The 20837-nt window shown below is 46.9% G+C and overlaps 2 protein-coding genes across 2 annotated transcripts; one reads left to right on the forward strand and one right to left on the reverse strand.

The window, feature by feature from the left end:
- Nucleotides 1-542: 542 nt before the first annotated feature.
- LOC148216476 (protein phosphatase 1 regulatory subunit 3E-like) lies at nt 543-7501 on the reverse strand. The gene has a single exon (XM_088135982.1). It carries the CDS (start codon nt 7247-7249, stop codon nt 6215-6217), a length of 1035 nt encoding a protein of 344 aa, XP_087992108.1. The 5' UTR covers nt 7250-7501; the 3' UTR covers nt 543-6214.
- An 8953-nt stretch (nt 7502-16454) lies between these two features.
- CUNH16orf46 (chromosome unknown C16orf46 homolog) lies at nt 16455-20572 on the forward strand. Its single transcript, XM_025177751.2, has 2 exons — nt 16455-16765; nt 18516-20572. The coding sequence occupies exons 1-2, from the start codon at nt 16556-16558 to the stop codon at nt 19623-19625; spliced, it is 1320 nt and encodes a 439-aa protein (XP_025033519.2). The 5' UTR covers nt 16455-16555; the 3' UTR covers nt 19626-20572.
- The last annotated feature ends 265 nt before the right edge of the window (nt 20573-20837 follow it).

Genomic DNA, 20837 nt, shown 5'->3' on the forward strand with positions numbered 1-20837 from the left:
TGTGCACATAATCCCAGTGGCATTCGGAAAATCTTTTAGGAACGTGGCTAAAGCTAGAACCGAAGCACCAGGCTGCTCCACCCATCCTCTCTTGCGTCTTTGACACAATATGCAAAAATTAGCCAGGGAAGATTTTCCATCACCGCTTCCACGATCTCATCCTTCTGATCTCATTCCTCCTCTTCTTGGCGGCTGATTTAGAACTGAGCAGATTCAGGGGGGTGAAGGAAATAGCAGTAACCCCAAAACACTGCTTTCTTTGGGAGGTTATAAGGTTGGGTTCAGAATGAAATGTGAGATGCGCCTTGGCGGTGTGGGCAAAGGGGTGGAAATAAGGGCACTTAATTTTGTGCAAGGGCCCCCCAAAACAGAAGCCAATAGTAACAGTCTGTGCATTAACTCAGTCCATTTCTTCTGGGCAATCTGCCTGTAGAGCGGTGTTTCTCAACCTTGGGAACTTTAAGACGTGTGGACTTCAACTCCCAGAATTCCCCAGCCAGCACAGCTGGCTGGGGAATTCTGGGAGTTGAAGTTCACACGTCTTAAAGTTCCCAAGGTTGAGAAACACTGCTTTAGGGACTCAGAGCCTTTCCCCACAGTCCAGCTGAAACAATCTCTAGTCATCCTTGAACTGGCAAAGAAACTATACTGGCATGAGATTATGATTCTGACTTCTGATCCCTCCCCTCTCTCACTTGCGTCTGCCCTCCATCACTTCTAATCATCCAGTTTCCTTCCAAGATAATGGCAAAGCCCAATTGATTGGACATATCTACAGACTGCCCTCGGATGGGGAAGACAGCATTTTAACCCTGGGCAGCTTAAGTTTGCCTCGTTCACGGGCCGGGGACAACATGAGGCCAACACTGTGGGGAGATGGCAGGAAAAAAGAGGCTGCGAAGCAATCAAAAAAGTCAAGATGGCAGCCCCAATGGCACAATGGAAACTGCCCATTTTTATGTGCGACCACCATCTTAGCTTTTTTTGGTAACGCCCTCCTGCCGGGGCAAATGTATGCCAGGATTAAGGTGAGGAAACCTTGACAGACCTCAAATCAAAGTGCATTAACTTCAGTGCAAGAAAGCTCATTCTGTAACCCCAGGAATTTGAGGCGGCCGCATAAATCATAAATACTCTTTGCTGGTTATTAAGCGACTAGTGCAATATTATCGTCGTCATGTGTTTGATAGGCAAGCATGTTTTAAGACTTTTGGATAACAAGAGAAGAGATGCATTAGCTAGACTGGATCATGAAGAGTTTTGATTACCCAGTTTGGCTCAAACTGAGCAAGCTGAAGATAGCATCTGGATATATAAAGGTAAGATATATACATATCGATATCTATATATGTATATATACACATTATTCTCAATGTCTTTCAGCACAGGTAGCTGATAATTATTAAAACACTGTTATATAAAAATAAACACCTTCCCTGTCTAAATGTACATTGGTCCTGATAGGAATTGGCAGTAGTCAAAATAGCTTATAGCTGAATTAGGGCTGGGCTGCAAATGTCTAGACAACTACTACACAAGAACGAGTCTTGCAGCCCAGATGGCCTTAGCTTAATGCAAGCCTGCAACATACACTTCACTAGCCATGTACTCTAGTTTGCCAGCTCGTGATAATGCCATAAGGAACAGCCAGAGGACAGCAGCATAAATGCTGAAAAATTGAAACACAGAATGGTTTGCAATAATCCGAAGCTATGCTCAAATATGCGGCTCCTTCTGCACCTTTGTATTAAGCCATAAGTTGCTGAAAAAATAATTGGATTTCTTTACTAAAAATGAACAGGCCTTGGGAACAATCCAGTGAAAGTTTTGTCTAAGCCAGATGGTTGAAGGGTGTCTTGGGCACCTCCGGCAATTCAAGACACGGGGGGACTGTGTCCCCAACAGCATTGATGGTTCATGCTCTGTCTCCTTCAGTTTTTCATTTGAGGAAGGGGTTTATGCCCAGTGTTTCTCAATCTTGGCAGCTTGAAGATGTGTGGACTTCAACTCCCAGAATTCCCAGAATTTCTGGGAAAACTTCAAACTGCCAAGGTTGAGGAACACTGATTTAGCCAATAAAACACAGGTCCACTGCAGTAGCCCAAAGAACTTAAATGAGGGCAGGATTCTCTCAATATTTGGAAATGTATTTAAATAACATTTAAGATAGGGCCTTTTTTTCTCCAGGTTGATTCATAATTCACAAGACAAAGGGGGCACATCACTTGAACCTTTAGGATTAAAGTTAATCACCTCCTGATTATACAAGACTGCTAAAATAAACAATCTGCACTGCATCTTTAAGTTCCTGTTTAAAAGAGCTGAAAAAATATCAAAATTCAATGTGAACTTTCTTTCTCTGTGTTCCTCCTCCATCAAGAATTTAAAACAAATAGAAAGGTTTTTGCTCGGCATCCGATAGGAAACCAATTAGAAATGCTAGTTCCATCCTTTTTCCCAACATCAAAACTCTCTTTTCTCTCTGAAGTTTCTATATAATTTACCACTGTGATTTATGTGCTGTACGCCTTTCCCACGTAATTCAGTGGAGATTCTCAGGGTACAGATGCTTCAACCGTGATAAATAACAGCAGTCCAATAATTCAGACACATCTTTGCAAAGCAGCACGCCCACCAAGAATGCCAATGCGGATACAGCCAAAGACTCAGTCATGTATTTGCAGGGTGAACACTTAAGCCTCAGCAGACGTCCTATATACAAATCCAGGAGGCAAGGCTGCGAAAAGAATAATTTCGAACATTCAGCTCCTTAGGTCCCAGCATCAAGAATCTAAGTGTGAGTAGTGGATTGCATGGAGGATTTCTTCTTTAATCCTCCAGTTCCAAAACCAAAAAACCCATGCTTGTTTAAGAGACACCAGATAGGAAAAAAGTGCCCCCCCTCTCCACTTTTCCGATGCTTAGAACCTGATTCATCTGGTTTTAAAAGGAGATGAGAGAAAATCAGGGTGAATAAGGCTATCAGTGACTACTGATTGATGGCCTGTGTGATGTATTTGGGGGAGGGGTGGAGCTGCAGAGTGACCAAAGCATCTGTCTACATTGCCGAAGGTGCTTGCACCGACACGGGCACCAAAGCTATCGGCGGCGTGCGTGCTCAAGGCAGGACGTTGAATGGCTGAGCTTTTGAGGGATGTGGTCACCTTGATGCTTTGAGCAGCAGCTTCAGATGGTTCTTCTCTCCCTTCATGGAATGCCCCTCCAAACACTTTGCACAGACTTACTAGTTAGTATGGCTATGTATATTTCCCCCAGTAAGAGATTGGGGTCGAGCACAAATTCGCAGTGAATACGCTAAGTCTTGCCCCTTCTGATGGAGCCATGTAAGGTCCAACTAGATGACAGAATAGGACATAAAATAGGTCCTACAGCTGAAAGGCACCATGGAGGCCTCTGAGTCTAACCTCCTGCCAATGCCAGAATCCCAATTCAAGCATCCCTGACAGATGGCTGTCCAGCCGCCACCTGAACATACTCAGAGAAAGGAAAGGTAGACCTCTGATCTGAACCAGCTTATCTTCTGTTTGTCAGGAACAGGATTAGTCACTGAAACCAAAAGGCTACAATCCTATGCACCCTTATGTGTGCGTGCTTGTTCCACAGGACCATTTATTTTGGAACAGACATCCATGGAACGTGATGCAGGGACAGCCAGAAAAGCAGATTTAGCTCTGTGTGAAGGACTGTAGACCTGGGCTTGGGAATGGGGAAGGAATGAGCAACCTGTTAAGGAGGGAATTTCAGAAAAGAGTTCTCTGTCCCGGGAAAGAAGAAACAGTAAGAAAGAAACTCATAGTAACCCTGCCTTGATTTTCTTCGATATAAGATGGGGCAAAGAGAAACTGAGTCAGGCTTTCAAGATTCTGTCACTCTGCCCTACAACAATAAAAACCATTTCTGGAAACTCTGCAGTATCTATTTCTTGACCTGGCTTACCTTGAAGGGCCAACACCCTGATATATAGTAACATGTCCTCTGATATTCTACATTTTTTTCCAATGTAGCAGATCAGCGTTATCAGTCAGAGCTACCTTACTTCCAGCTACTTGGCAATCCAACTTCTTAGATATATGGAATAATTTTTCAGCTCTTTAAAACCAAAACATGTACTGATGACCCAAAATTTGATTCTTATGCCTAGAAATGCTCAGGAATTGAAGTCAGTTTTTCCAAGTCTGCTCCCAACACCTCCTCAACAATAGTATTAAGTCATTTTCACTCCTTTACAGCTTGGCCTAAGATCTTAAGGTTTTATAACAATCAAGGGAGAAAAAAAGAGGAAACATATATCCTAAAAAACAACAGGCCTTACCAGTCATTACAACACAGATTTCTGAATAGTTGCATGTTCTTCCTCTAAAGGAAGCTTGAATCAGCTTCTCTTTTCCCTTCCCCTCCCCCAGTTATAATTCTCAAAATATAAAATATAGACCATCTGTATTTAACTTGGAAACAAACACTTTTCGAAAATATCACCTGGCGGTGGACATATAAATCGGGAACATCTCACAAGTCAGCGACAGCAAGGGAAGAATTTGCAGACGAAAAGATACCCGTGAGAACACTAGACAAGGCCTTATGGTCCAGACCAGCTTGAAACAGAGAAGGCTGTGGGAATTTGAATAAAGTCAGAGGTTCCCAAATGTTGAAAAAAAATCTCAGTGATAACCTTTCAGGCACGAAGGTGCAGAGCCTTCAACAGAACAGAAGTACAACCCCCCAGATCTGTCAAACTGGAGCAAGAACAGAGACGGACGAGGCTGTTCCCACGCAGCTTCTTCGCGTAGAACCGTTAGCTGAGGTCCTCCACACAGCCAACGCTAGATGTTGCAAGGAAGGGTGGGCAGGCATGCAAAACGGGAAATCTTTTGCCCTTCCCCAGCCTTTCCGGAGCCATTCTGATCCAGGACTCAGGGTGGTGTGTTTTCCCTTTCCATTGCTGGCTGCATTTTTTTTTTTTTGTTAAAAAAAATCTGTTCCCTCCAACTTCCTCACTCTAGTGTTCTTCAGATGTGTCAGACTTCCAACTCTTCAAGGACACCCTGGCTGTCCTTGGATTATGGGAACTGAAGTCCAACACCTCTGGAGAGCTCAGGTGAGAAAGGATGTGCTAGCTGTTTGATTCAGCTGAACAAACTTTCATTTGTTTCTTTTTCCATTTGTTTGAAAAAGGGTTCAATAGATTTGGCGGGGGATGAAGAGGATATTTTAGGGAGGAGGGGAAAATGGATTGTGATGTCACTAGCCTCCAGCCAATCAGAGGGAGGCATTCTATGGGTTGTGATGGATATCGTGGTCCCTGATTTTCATCTAGAGAAGATTTCATTTAAAGAAAAAGCAAAGGGGTAGCTTCCACCAGAGGCTTGAATTTCAAATCACCTGGGCAACTGATACCTGGGCTGTACCATCTCAAGTTCAGAAAAAGGGTCACACAGCGGGACAATCTCCCCTCCCTTCCCTCTTGAAACCTTCCCATAGAAAAGGGACCTGTATGGGAGAAGGCAGAAATGCTTGCCTTCATTCTCCCATGATGGAGGAATTTTATTTTCTTCCAAGACAGAAGGCAGCTGTTTCCAGCTTCCCCCTGCCATTCTAAATAGGCATTTCAAGGAGAAGTCAGATATTTAATAGGATTTACTCTGGGTTAAGCATCCCTGGAATGGCAAATCAAGGGGCTGGAAAAAGGAAGAGGTCTCCTGCAGGTTGATTAGGGGACAAGTCAAAGACAACAGGGGACAATCCACCCCTCCCCCAGACTTCTTGGAAAAGGCACCCCCAAAAGGGAAGTAAAGACATAATCAACCTTGAGTCAAGCTTGACTCCAGGTGACTTTTTGGTGAGGTTACCTTCTACTGGTTTGTTAATTGCCCCATCTCGCCTACCTCTAAGGGAATTCCCAGTGGTCTCCCGTCCAAGCGCTAACCAGACCAAGCGCAGCTTAGTTTCCAAGCCCAGACAAGGCTGCTCCCGTCAACCCGCACCTCTGCAACCATTTGTCTGCACAAAGTTGCCATCCGAAGGGCGGCTTTCCACGTTAGCAATAAAATGAAAATGGGGAGGGGGGTGTCACGCCCACCGCTTCCGCGCTCCTCCTCGCGGTCCCGTCTCCAAGGGGCGCTCCCGCCGTCTCCCCGTCGAAGGAGGGCACCTGCTTTCCCGCCGGGAGTCCCGGAGAGGCAGAGCCGGGCCCGGCTCAGATGAAGTGGATCCAGGCGCCGCCGCCGCCGGGCTCGTGGCTGTCGGGCCGCTGCCTGCCGCGCAGCTTGTAGTTGTGGCCGTCGTTGTTGTCCCAGTACTCGGCATCGGCCACGCGGTAGCGGACGGCGAACTCGAGCAGCGTGGTGCCGGCGCCCACGGGCAGGTGGAAGGCGAAGCGGTCCGTCTGGCCGTCGTGGGCGGCGGCGGGCGGCGGCAGGTAGGCGGCGGGCACCTCGTTGCAGCTGGCCCAGCGGTTGAGCGTGTAGCGCACCGAGACGGTCTTCTCGTAGGCCAGGTTGAGGACGCGCACGGCGCCGCGCAGCCCGGCCGCCTCGGGGCGCACCCACTCCAGCCGCACCTTGTGCTGCCGCACGCGCTCCGCGAAGCCCGCGCCCGCGCCGGGCTGCGGCGGGAAGAGCGGCTCCAGGACGGGCGCCGGTGGCCCGAAGAGCACCGGCTCCAGCTCGCCCAGCGCAGGCGGCTTGCGGGTCTTGAGCAGGTCGGCGCCGCGCGGCAGCGGCAGCGGCAGCGGCGAGGCGGCGAGCGGCGCGGGCGGCGGCGGCACCCGCGGCACGTCGGCCTGGCAGAAGTGGCGCACGGCGGTCAGCTCCAGCCCCAGCGAGTCGGCGAAGCGCACCGTCTTGCGGCGCGACGGGCTGTGCTGCAGGGCCGGCCGGAGGCCCCGCTCGCCCGGCGTGGGCAGCGACTTGGCGCGCCGGCGCAGGGTCGGGCTGGGCGGCACGGGCGGCAGCGTCGGCTCCCTGCCTCGGGAGGCCGGCGGCGGCGAGGGCAGGGGCGGCGAGGGCGAGCGCGGCGGCGGCTGGGCCGCCTCGGCTTCGCGGGTGACGGGCGGCGCGGCGGGCGCCGGCAGGGGCAGCGGCTCCACCGCCTCCAACTCGGGGCTGCAGCCGCCCTTGCACTGCTCGGCCAGGCTGCCGTAAAGGCAGGCGCTGCAGCTGAAGTTCCGCGGGAGGTAGAGCCGCGGCGGCGGCGTGGGGACCGACGCGTGCAGCGAGCCGGCCTTCTCCATCCTGGCGCCGCGGGACGGGCTTCCTCGGCGGGTCACTCAGCGGCTCCTGCCGGCGCTCCTCGGCCGGGCATGGCTTCGCTTCGCCTCGCGCCTCTCCCCGCGGCCGCGAGCCGCTCGGTGAGGGTCCCCGCGGGAGCAGCGTCGAGCGGGCCCCGGGAGCCGAGCGCTGGCCTGGAGCGGGCGCTGCGATCGCCGGCGCGCCGCGGCTCCGGGGCTGCTGCTGCTGCCGCCGCCGCCGCTGCCTCTGCGGCTACTGACGTCGCGGAGCCCTGCAGTCAGCTGGAGGCGCGCCGGGCCGGGCCGGCCTCGCCGCCCCTTCGGCTCTGCCTCCCGCCCCCGCCTCCCTCGCCGGCTCGGGCCGCTCGTCCGCCTCTGCCCTCCCCGCGTCCTTCAGACGGGGATCCGGGCGAGGGCGGCGCGTGGGAATCCCCCGCAGGAGCAGCCTCCCGCTCTCCGCGGCCGGGCCTGCGTGGCTCGGTGGCGGCGGCCCACCGGCCTTGCCGCGCGAGCCTGCTCCGCTTCGGCCGGAGCCATCCCGCGCGATCGCCGGCGGTGGCTCCCGCTCTGGGGGCTCGGGGGTCCCGGTGCGGCGAAAGCCCCGACTCCCTTTTTGCGAGAGGGCGCGGAATGGGACTCGGACGGTTTAAGCAGCAGTGGGCGACGAGGGTGGCACTGATGCTCCCCCGGAAAGGGGAAATTCCTCCTGTGATGCAGTTGGCTGGCAAACTTGGGAGAAGGAAACGCAGTTCCCGTTTACAGATAAAATGATCTAATACCCCTTGTCGCAAAGGACGCCCCGGTTCGTGGGACAGGCCGAACCACGCGCCGCCCGTTTTATGGCAGGCTAATGAAGTTGTGCAAATCCAGCCATCCTGTATGTTTTAACTGAACGGCGGTGACGTAGGCAACGGGAGAAAATCTGGGCGCTTGGTGGGAGTGAAAACGTGACTTTCATCTGAATAAGAGGCATTTCTTCAGGAGAGCTGTTTTGCTTCCACTTCTGAGTCATTTCCCATCTGGCCATGATTCTAGCAGTTGGATTTTGTAAAAGTATCATAGGAAAAACTTGCCGGTACTTTGGGGCAGGGAGTTGAAAGAGATCCTGAAAACAATGTTTACTATCCAGCTTTCTCACTCCTGAGAAAGTTCAGTGAATAAAGATAAAACAGGTATATTCCTCAATGAGGAGAAATCCTGCAAGCCAATTCCCTGATTTGTGCACCTAGATCCTTTTAACAGTCTTCATTAGTGATCTTTCACGAGCAGATTCAGAGAAAAAGGACGTTCAGGTGTGATAAATGCACCACTGGGGGACTGTCCCACAGACTCTTGTCCTGGGGGGAAGATCTGTTAGGGCCGGGATGGCTCTAGCATTAAGAGTGAGGTTCTGGAGGACTTCTCTCAAAAGATCCTCAATTTTGCAGCTCCCCTAAGGTGGTCTGCAGCCTTTGGCCACGAGAGAGGACATTCTCCCCTTGCTGCAGGTGAAGCTGACCACTTCTTTGTTTCAAGCAGCGTCTTCTCGGCACCTGCAAGCTGTGCCTTGCCGAGGAAGCTCTTCTGGAAGAGATAAACCTGGGAGGAGGGGAGGGATGGGGGAAATTGTTGCAGAAATCCAGATTTCTATCATCTGCATCAACCTCCGTCATTTGCATCATGATACAGTTGATGTATTTAGTGCCATAGGCAACAAACCCTTGATTTTAACAGACAGACCCGCAAATTGACAGTCTGTTGGGGAATTCTTCTTCTTTTTTTAAAGTCCACTTTGTCTTCTAGACCAAGTTCCATTGTATCAAAGTTTTAAGGTACTTTCTATTTGTGGTGAGGATCCAGAGAAAATGCCAGTGGTGGAATACCGTTCTGCCAGCTTCATTCAAGGTGGGATTGGCATCATTGTGCCAAGACAGTGATGGAAACACGCTTTCTGTCACCTCAGCCACATCTGGATGATGCTCTGAGTCACCAGAGACAAAACATCAAGTCTCTTTCAAATTGTGCTTTGCTCCTGGGGACTCCCTGGGCATGTTGTTTACTTAGCAACGGCATGGAAGTGTTTGCCATTGCTTTTTTCAAGAAACATTGTCCAGCTGATTAATGATTTCCAATAATGTGCATATATTTAAACTGTGAATGGTGAACAGGATATTGGAATCACTTAAGCATTCTGCTCAAGTAGAAAGGAACATTTTAGCAAGTTATTCAACCTGTCAGAATATGAATTTTTCTCTTACGTTGCTAAGTCACACAAACAATTACAGTAGCCCTTAGGAGGGATTGTAGGTGAAAGGAAATCTAATTACATGTGTTATTTAATGCCTCTTCTCTTCCAAGATTCTATGCTAATGGCTCTTTTTTTTCCTTTCAATTTTTACTATATATGTTTGATTTTACTCTATTTATTGGAGGGATAATTCAATATTTAATAAAGACTTCATAGAAACTTCCTCTGAATTCTTTTGACACCCTCCCCAAAGTTTCCTATGGCTTTTTTAATTTAGAAGATTATATAAACTTTCTTCAAGCTTGAGTGGTTTCTAGGAAACCCAAGCAAGTCATAAAATGAAGCCTTAAAAAAAAAAATGACTAGCAATTGTTAAAACAAACATTCTATAGCAGCAGCACAACAGAATTGGAAATGATCTCTCTTTTGGTGTAAAATTTTACATCTTCCATAGAGCAATGTTACTTGACCTCAGCGACTTTTAAGATGTGTGGGCTTCAGCTCTCAGAATTCCCCAGTCACACATCTTGGAAGTTGCTGAGATTGAGAAACACTGCTCTAGAATAATCCTAGCAAACTCTATGGCTGTCGGCTGATGATAGGCAATTGGATGTCTTCCAGATGTTTCAGGCTAGACTCCACAGTCTACTGCCATCGGCCTTGCTGGCAGGTGAGCAGAAGTTCGTCTTGGAGGATAGCAGGTGGCCATAACCTCAGAACAACTGCAGAGACAGCTTGCTGCCAGTCCCAGCTCTCTTCATAAGATTGGGACCCAGGGAGGATAACCCTCAGTGCAAAATATAAATAATGGCTAGGCTTATAAAGGGTTATTAAGACCTCAGAATGGCCTTTCCCAACCCGGATTCTTCCTGATGTAGCCCACCGCATTGATGGGAACATGTTGAGGGAAAGGGAGCAATGTATCATTTAGGAGAGAAGCCATTTAGGGGAGCCAGTGATTTGCAGTAGACATTACATATCCTTATTAATAACAATTGTGCACCCCTTGTCTTGAGCCTACAGTACCGTGACCCTCTAGCAATAAATAAGCAGCCACATCTTTCAGTGGAAAGGTTCAGAGGACAAGTCGCTACGTTTTTGTTCCAGTGGAGTCATCTGGTCTTCTAGATTTTTTCCCCCCCTCAAAGGCTCTCTTCTGACATGCAGGAGATTTTAAGGAACAGATCTAAAAGAAGATAAGCCAAGGGGTTTTAAAAGGTTTGGTTCCACTTTTTATTATGAAACCTAGTGTTTTGCCTAAAGCAAGGAACACCCCTTTGCCTGTGTAAATATCAGTCTTGCCATTGCTCCCCAAACTGGTTTCTTTGCAGAAATGTTTCTGTTAAAAGTCTAGGATTAAGAAGAGGGTGATAGGAAAACCAGCAGTCTGAGATTGAGGATGAAGGATCTGTTCTCCCTCCTTTCCCTCTCCTCATTGATTCATAAGTTCCCCAACCTGGCATGCTCCAGATGTTTTGGACCATACCTCTTTTAAGTCTACTCAGAACAATCAGTGGTAGAGGTAGTCCTCATTTAGTGACTGCCTCATTTAGCAACTTCTCAGTGACTACGGTGATGAAAAAGTAGCTTTAAGGCCAATCCTTGCATTTACAACCTTCGCAGGTCTGTAAAGCAAAGGAAAGCTGAAGTAAGATCATAAGCAGGGTCACAGTTTCACTTAGCGACCATTTTGCTTAACAACCAAGTTGTCGGTTCCAATTGTGGTCACTAAACAAGGACTACCTGTATTCAAGACTTGCAGAAACTGTAGTCTTACACGATTAGGGAAATTGTTATCCTGTTGTGTATGCTGCAAGCCAACTATTGGAAAATATAACACTGGACATTATGTTGAGAACCTGGTTCAGAAGACACTGTTGCTGAGCAAATTTTTGAGTACAGCTACAGACTTATTTTAATCAGGAGAATGCTGAATGAGAATGTTATGCTGCAGTCCCATTCCCAGATTCTTAGCAACACAGCTGAATGTGAGATTTACTTCTGAGTAAACATTATCAACAGTTTTCTATAATCTGTTACCCTCCAGAAGCATTAGGCAGCAACTCTCATCTTTCCTTGATCAATATATTGAGCATATCGATTGGAGAAAGCTGGTGTAGAAGATATGACCTCCAGATGTTGGGCTGTAAGTTCTGTCACTCCACACCCTCACCCATACTATGTAGGTGTGATGAAGGTGGGCTTCAGACTCCTGGCCATGTAATGGCAATGAAACTAATCAAACCGCCTTGCTTTTAATTCAGAGTCATGGTGGTAACTTTGAATGAAACGTTTATGACAGCCAGTTGACTAAAGTTCTTTAAATTAGTTTCTGATTTTAATTCCTGGGTTGCCTTGTTTTGTCTTATAACTACACTTTTCCAATGGAGTTCTGGGCTTTTCACACTTTTGAATAATTACATAATGATTGCTGTGACGTGTGAGCATATATAGAAGTTGAGACTAGCTCTCTTGCGAACAGAAGTTGATGAGGTAAACGCAAAGGAGAGATCAAAAAAGTCAAGATGGCAGCCGTGACTGCACGACTGAAGCGCCACCCTCATGCGTGACACACACAAAAAGGGGCAGAGCTTCAATTACATGCTGTGTCCAACATTTTGACTTTCTTGACCTCTGCAGATACCTTTCAGCTTATGGGAGTGCAACTTGTTTCTTAAATGGCAGTCATTTTAATCTGCATTCAGGTTCTTTTTTCCCCCTCGAAGACAGTAGGGGTCAATGGGTGGGAGAGAAAGCCACTGCGATTCCTGTTTCAACATTAGGTCTGTACATATCATAATCAGATGTTGCAAGTTAGAATAAAGAGCTCAGAACCCGTTACATCAGTTAAGGAGAAGTTTACAAACTTTTTAGCGATGGAAACATAAGCGATCGTTTCAAACCAATTTTGGTAGAAAGAACTTTTATAGTTTATTGCCTGCCAGAGAAGCTCTTTTGCAACTCACGAGGATTGTGTTTTGCTAATCACGAAAGTCATGGAGCAATTAAATTCTTGCTCATATAAGAGAGGGAGTAAAGATTTAGTAGGAGCTTTACTTTGATCAGACTCCTACTGTTACTTAGGCTGAGTGTTCTAATGAGACATTCAAAACCCCTTTCTGCCTTCAAAGGAAATGTTCCATGCCCACAACCCCACATAAAGATGAGCTAACATCTCCTAGGTGACACTATTTTGATGACGCATAGTCACAGTTTGTAATTACTATTAAATTCTGCACTTTTCTGAAAGCGATTTTCAGACACACTCGATCCCAAACGACACATATCTGTTTAATTGCATTTCCTAAGTAAATTAACATTTATAATAAAATCTCAATATTTATCTAGCCCTTCCTTAACAAAACCCTTAACTTAAGACAGTGGAATGGCAAACCTGGGATAAGTGGACCAAAGTAAAAAGCCGCTGAGTTCATAATCACAAAGGAAAATTTTGAAATGATATCCCAGTAGCTGGAGCTTTAGCAAACTACAGAAGGAAACAGGAAGGGCGAAAAAAAAAAATCAAATGATTGATTAAAAAAAAAATTCACCAGAAAATATTTATGATTGAAATAGTGTACTTTTATTCTCCCATTTAAGAGGGAAAACAAAAAAACAACTTTTGTTGACATTTTGGTCAACCATAGTGACACTCAGATTGTGTTGCTTTTTTGTTGTTATTATTTGTTCCTTTATATGACTTTATATTTCTCTCCATAAAAAAACAAAAACAAAACCCTCACTCTGGATATAGGTTGTCCTTATTTTTAATAGTTATGAGCTCAAGGAAAAAAATAGCTGGAAAACAAGAACTTTCACATTAACAATTATAGGTGACTATTTATTTATATTTTATTTATTTATATAGCAAGTTTGTCATCGCCCATCTCGTTAAAACAACTTTTATTGTGCCCACAGTTGATTTATCACTGCATTAATCATATATTTTTCTAACCTCAAACTAAACAGTGTTTTGCCCTAACCATGATAAGCATTGTCTATGTCACATGGGTGTGAACCCTAATTTTTGTTGGCGTGTGGTGATGAAATGGAAGTATTGATCTAGGATTGGATGGGAAGTCAGATCAACTATCTTCTCATCTCTCCCCGATCGTGACATTCACTGATTGACTTTGGCCCTAAATCTGCTCTCTAATTTCATTTACCTTACATGGTTGTGGTGAGATAAAGTGGATTCATTGGCACTTCTCTCTTTCTGAAAAGAGCAGACAACAGGTTGGGGGTTGAGTACAGTATTAAGACACTTCGAACCCTTTGGATTGTCAGTAGAATTATGATAGAGCTTTTAAATGGACATGTTGGATCACTGGGAATCCTAAAGACATTTTTGGGTATTCTAAAGAGTTACACATAATTTTATTTAGAACTCCTTATATACCACCTCAAATTCCTTAGAAGGAAAGTAGGACAGAAATGCAATACAATGAATAAATGGTAAAGTCCTATGCAACAGTATTCCCCATGTCTTGGATTACAGCTAGAATTGGTTAAGGATTTCGGACACTGTAGGCCACGAACGCTAATCTGGGATTAAGTCCCAATGACTTGCATAGGACATACCTTGGGGCAAACAAGCAATCTGGCGTGAATGTCCATTTTCTTCAGAATACCAACTCCGTGTAAAACACAGCTAGTGCATCCGGGTCAACTTTTGTAACCTGGCTCATTTTCCACTTGCAACTTAGTGGAAAAACACTGGTCATCAGTCTTTCGTATATTACGGGATTTACATCTCCCTTTTCTGTGGCACACCAACTCCACCAAGAGGCAGGTTGGCATGGGAGACTGCCTGGCCCAGAAGGGAGGTCAACTTGAACCTGGGTGCCCCCAGGGCCAGGCCATCACCTTAACCATGATATTAAGCATTATGCTGGCATAACAACAATAATAATAAGACTTCCAGGTTGCAAAGAATTGGGTATGGTAGCCTCCTTTCCTGCTAATCCATTTTATTAAAAGGCACACCCTTTCCTTTCCTTTCCTTTCCTTTCCTTTCCTTTCCTTTCCTTTCCTTTCCTTTCCTTTCCTTTCCTTTCCTTTCCTTTCCTTTCCTTTCCTTCCCTTTCCCTTTCCCTTTCCCTCCTTTCCTTTCTCATCTCCCTTCCTCCTCCCCTTCCTCTCTCTTCTTATCCTTCCTTCCTCCCTCCCTCCCAAAAAAAAACTAAGGAAAAAAAGGGTGCACACAAAATTATAAAAGAGGAAAACTAAAACAGAGAACAAAAGCATTTTAAAAAATGGGTATTTGCAGACCTAGGTACATCGATCAGCTGAAGCCCCGATTCCTGACAGCCGCCCATCTCTCCTAATCCAACCCCGGGGCTCCGGATCCTTCGGCGCCCGGGACTACCCGGGTTGCAAAGAGGCGCTCTGAAGATGCCCCGTCAAGGAATGGGGATGAGGATGAGGAGGGGGAGACCTCCTCCTCCTCCTCCTCCTCGCCTCCGAAAGCCCCCCCCAGTGAGGGGCTCGGCCCCTCCTCCTGGCCCGTCGGCTGCTCGCGTCGCCCGGCAACGGCGGGGACCGCGGCGACGACAGAGGCGGGGGGCAGCGCGGGACTGTGATCGCATCGGCGGCTCCATCTCCCCCGGCAGCGCCGGCGCACGACGCCAGCCGAGCCCGTCCTCGTCCTCGTCCTCCTCCTCGGCGGCGGAGCTCTCGGCGGCGGGACACGGGCGTTGCGGACGGGGAGGGAAGGGAAGGGGGCAAAGCTCGAGGATCGGCTGGACGGCACGCGGGATTATGGGGTGAGTCCGGGGGGCGAGCCGCCCCTGGGCGGGTGCAGAGCGCCGCCCCCCCCCGCTTCCTCCGAAGACGGAGGCGCCCCGACCCGCGCAGCCCGGCTCCCGGGGCTCTGAGCACGGGCAGAGGGCCGCCCCGTCTTGGCAGCGGGGGCGCCGGGATAACGGTTAACCGGCCGCGCGCAGAAAGCCGCCGGAGACGAGATGCTCCCGAGCAGGGGAAGAGTGCCGCCAAGGCAACGGCGGCCCCGGCCCCGCCCGGCACGGCTTCCGAGGAAAGCCGGAGACAAAATGCGGCCCCTTTCCCTCCAGCCGCCGGAAGACAGGATGCTCCTGAGCAGGTGCAGAGTGCCTTCCCCGCAGCAAGGGGGAGCTAAAGAGTCCCCGGGCAAAGGGCAAGGGAGTTCAAAGGCAAGAGGGCCTCTGGCCACGCTCCCAGAAACGGGGGGGAGGGGGCTTGTGGCCCTCCACATGTTCTGCCCTGGCACCCTCCAGCTTCGATGGACCACCCTCCCCTAGTGCTAACCAGGGGGGGCATCAGTTCAAGGATTTGCCATTTGTGCCCGGGGCTGTGGTAAGATGTGGGAGGATGAGAAGGCCAGGTGGCCAGTGGAGGTTTGGAGGGTCAAAGAGGGGCTGCCCCTGAAGGCCCTCCTGCGATGGGAGGGCAGAAGCATCGGAAGGGAGGACCGCTGAGCTAGGAGGAAGAATGAGGTGGGAGAAGCAACACAAGGAGGGCTGAGCCAGATGTGACCAATCCAAAGCATTCAGAACCAGTGCTTTGCTCTGTCCCTCGAGAACAATGCTTTGCATTACAGTGGGGATGTCAGTTTAAGGGAGGATGGGGCAAGGAAGACCTTGGGATGTCCCCAGCCCAGAAGAGGGGCCTGTGGTCTTCTTGGGATGTCCCTGTCCTGGATTTGGATTTTCCAGACTCATGGAAAGGAAGCCTTATTTCATCCACATCAATGCTGAAAGGGGGCAGGAGATCTGTCCTTTTATCGCTCAGGGGTGGGGGTGGCTGGGGGGGTTATGGGATAGTCAGCTAAACTGTGCTAGATAGATTTTTCTTGAGATGAAACACAAGAGTAACAGGCTCCTATGATAAACATCATTCAGCGCGTTTGTTAGCCCATGAGGCTATTAAGACAGAGTAAAGCAGACAAAGGTTAGCAGACAATCTATGCGTCAACAAAACCCAGTCAATTAAAACAACAGCAACAGCAGAAATGTAATACCTGTTTTAGTTCATTTATTTATATAAAATCCATAATCATCCACCTGCAGGCAGAAGGCGTGCAACCTGGAGTGACAGCAACTGTTATGAATTCCTCTGGACAAAACCAAAGTGAGAGCTATTCCGAAAAAGCCACTACGAAGACGAGAAATGTGGAAATTGAGACTTGCTGCATCTACCCGAATGAGAGGCGGGAGAGGAATCAGATTTACACACTTCTGAGCATCAGTAATAGTGTAAAGGAGCAAGAGGAAAGACCCCTGGAGTGTGTGAATGGAACAGGATGGGAGGAAGCAGTAAGTGAGAATTTAGGGGGTAGCAATTCTTACTGTTGATCAGCAGGGTTTCCTTTTAAAAAAGAACGTGCAAAAATAATGCACTCCATCAATACATGCCACTAAGCCTTTGAACTGTTTCAGTTGTTACCTTAGCCTAATAAGTCATAATCTATTGTTCCCATATGCTTGTAGCTTATCTCCTGCAGAAAAAAAAATGGAAATCGTCCCCATCGGGAATGATTTAATTGTAAAGGATTAATGTAAAGGAGACTGGGGGAGAGCAGCGAGAATTGTACTTTCATACTTGCAAGATTGACGTCAGCCTCATGGGGTAAACCAGATAGGAACCACAACTAGATGAGCTATTTCTACTTTATTGCAAAGCTACGTTGACAGAATTTGCAATTCTGCCCCTGCCACCTATCTCCTTTACAGTCTGAGAAACTAGGGAGGGTCTCTTCTGAGCCTGTTGTCCCGCCCATTGTCTAATTGTGGGCTTTGTCGTCTTTTATCTGACCGTTCCCTTGGCAGCGTCTCTTCGCTCAGTCTCCCAAGGTCTTTCTCACATACCATTACAGCACCTAGAGCAGTACTCCTAGTCTCTCCCTTGTATACAATGTCTTGAAAAAGTATTCTGCCTTCCACATACAGCCAGGCCCTTACGACAGCCATTCTGTGACTAGCCACATTATAGAAGCTATTCAACTGGTGATGTGTAATTAAGATTACACCCCCATCCCCTTGTAGTTTCTGACTAGGAAATCTGAAGTCCACCCCCTTACACATATGATCCTGCCCAAACATTATAACATTAACAAAGTTTTGCTTCAGATGCCCCCTACTTCAGAGGCTACGAGGGTGAACAGAGAGATAGCAGTTTCTTGGCTATAGAATATTATTTCCAGGGACACAGGTCTGGAATCTATTCTGAAAACTTTTTTTCCCCAACAGATATATAAGGACTGTTCTGCTGGGCTTGTAAGGAAGGACATAGGTTTCCCTTTGCTATTGCTAGAGGTGCCTTTTATTGAGGCAGCATTTTTTATCTTTTTTGACAGGGGTTGTTTTTAAACTGCCAGTGGCTCCACGTATTGAAATGTGGGATGAAAATATTTCAAACAAAATTAATAAAAGCCAAATGAATACAAATAGAAGCAGTCTGTGATTGTTGAACACTGTCAGAGCGCGCCCTGGATTTTTATAATACAGTGGACAATTTCAGATTCCTCCAGTTGTATATGAAAGGGAGGACATAGTACAGGCAAATCATCGATTGTGATCCAGAGAACAAAAATGGTTGTGTGCGGTGATCCAACCACTTCCTTTTGGCATAGTCTTTCAGGGGACGTTCCAAGGACACTGTGCTTCCCTTCCTCCCTGGAAGAGCCTAAAGTGTCGGTGCAAGGTGATAGGCATGATTTTCAGTAGAAAGAGGGAGGACAAAAGTCACGAGAGCGTTATGCTGGAGCCACTGTCAAATCCTGAACAGTGACTCATTCCAGATCTGCCAAATAGGTTGCTAAACGCTTCACTGGATAAAGAGAAGTGCTTCTGAATGGTCTGAGAACTTCGTTCTCACTGCATCTTTTCAAATAAAGAATCTATTTCTCCACACTTGACTTGCATTTTGAATGCATAGTGCCTTTACCAGCATGTCTAGTCATTTCATCATTTAAAATAGCAATTTCATTAGTTAATGATATGCCATTTCCTAATAGTGTTTGCCCCCGTGCCTTTTTGCTGAGTATCCCTCCTTTTGCTTCTTCAGGTCCAAAGCTGGAGCAAAACAGCCCCTTTTGCTTACCTTCAGTTACAAAAGAGAGCCAGAAAGACAAGGCCAAGTGAGTCTGTCAATGGATGCCTCTATTGCTTAGATCTGATGCAAGGTGTGGAACAAGAGCCCAAGACAATAGTTCAAGTGAAATCTGATTTCAAATTCAATGCAAGTGCTGCCACAGGTAGCCCTCCAGAAAAACAACAGACTTTGCTTTATTCTAGTACAGCTACGACTGCTTCTTCTGCAATCGATGAGCCTAAGAAAGAAAGAGATTATAGCAAAATGCACTCTATTCAGTTGTCCCAAGGAGAAAAGAAAAAAATGATCTTCAAAGAAGCCCAAGCTTCTCTAAGTGAAAAAAAGTTATTTATAATGAAAGAGAATCCGCTATTCCCAGTAGAAAAGAAAACAGTGCCAATAAAGGAGTATAATATTCTGCCTCCAGGAAAGCACCAAAGTCTAGAAATAGTCAAGGGCAAAGAGATGAGGAGCCACGAGTCTCTTCTGTGTAATCAGGCTGGCCCTGAAATTACTGCTAAATCGTCACTGGTACTGCCGCCTCTGAAGGATACAGCTCTCAAAAACAGCCTGGATAATTCTCCAAAGAAAAGTAAGATAGTTAATTCCCAGGCAAATGAGAAAATGTTCCATGCTTTTGCAGAGACGGTTTCCTGCCCTCAGTTTTTTAAACCCAAGGAGCCAAAGTGTGAGCCAAGGATAGACGCCATGTGCGAGGCAGTGAAGGAGCAAATAAAAATGCATGAGATAGCCTCCTTTGTCCCAAGGCTTTCCAAGACTTCATTCATCTCAAGGAATTTGGATCGGGGCTACTGGCACTGTGGCTTTTTGCCAGATAGAAAAAGTGTAACCTTGACAAATTCAGTTGCGCTGAGAAGACGCAATCATCTCCACGGCACCCGTTTCCTGCATGCCAAAGGAACACACGCCAGCAAAGCCAATGAAATTAGAAGCAGGAGTTACAGTGGAAGCCAGCAAGGAAATCAGGCAAAATCTCAGGAGATCCCACTGCTTTCTGGACTATTCCCTTCCTTAACGGTCAGCCGTGTTGCACTAACAGCATTGCCTTCTAGGCTGACCTGACTTCTTAAATTGTAATTTAGTGTTGAGATGTTAATATATTTGGTTTGTGCACTCCGTACGAGAACAAATACTGAAGGTTCACTGTTAAGCAGACTGGATTATTATTATTATTTATTATTATTATTATCATCATCAATGTCAGAGGCAACATCTCCTTCTGTACAAAAATTAACTGTCTGCTGGTCTGTTACTCTATAACAATGATTACTGTAGAACTTTAAATGTATGTTGTTAAACTTACAGACTCTCAGCCTTGAAGTGCTGTGCTGTCAGGAGACACCTCATTGCAATATTTGTCATGGTTAAAAGCTTACCCACCCTGCTCATTTAGGATACTGAAGAGGGAGTGTAACTATAAACTGATTCAGATTGTACTGTAGTCATTGGGCCACATACGTGGGGAGGATCATTGCAGGATCAACAGGATCATAGGCTTTGTCCCTTGTAAGTGTCTTTGACTCAAATCTTGCCTCGGTTTAAAGCTGCACACTTAAGAGTCTCCGAGACAAACGCAGCTCCTAAGTTTGACCACTGCCAAGTGCCTGGTAAGTTGTCATATGTGGTTTATGAGGTCTGCTCATCTTGGTGGGTCAAACTGGGCAGTGCTTCACCAAACAGAACCTAGAAAAATGCCCTCCCATCTTTAGGTAGAAACCTTAGCCACTTTTAGGTGCTGTTAGGAAATTAGTTTATACCTGCCTTCTGATTTAAATGTTTAAACAATTTGTAGATAAGTCAATATGTGAACAAAATATTTGCATGTTGGGTTTTTTGTCTTTCTGTTGTTGTTGTTGTGGTTATTTTGTATGTAATTTTGACTTAGATACCTTGCTTAGGATTTTTCTTCCCATGCCAAATTACACTTGTTTTTTAGCCTAGATGGCTTCAATAAAACACTTTTCTGTATGCACAATGACAGCATGTTCCTCAGTATTTCAGTTCAAGAGATTTTCTTGTCAACAACTGCCATAATTATCTTATACCTTACCTGATGTATTTGGAATAACAGGAAGGTAATGAGATTTCTGGATATCAAACTGCAAGAGTCCCTAATCTCATTCTAATACCCTGATTTGGGGGATCCATTTATATTCAATCAGCTGTCAGAAAGCCTTTAAAGTAATTCTCAGAAAGATCTTGCCAAGAAGCCCTTCTCTTAGGTTTAAAGAGATGAATACAGTCTTAGAAGCATGCACTTGGAGGGCTTATGCC

The sequence above is a fragment of the Python bivittatus genome, unplaced genomic scaffold (assembly GCF_059951505.1).
Source record: "Python bivittatus isolate LINGU-HERP-01145 unplaced genomic scaffold, Pbiv_v1 ctg000190_np1212, whole genome shotgun sequence".
NCBI classification, from domain to species: Eukaryota; Metazoa; Chordata; class Lepidosauria; order Squamata; family Pythonidae; genus Python; species Python bivittatus.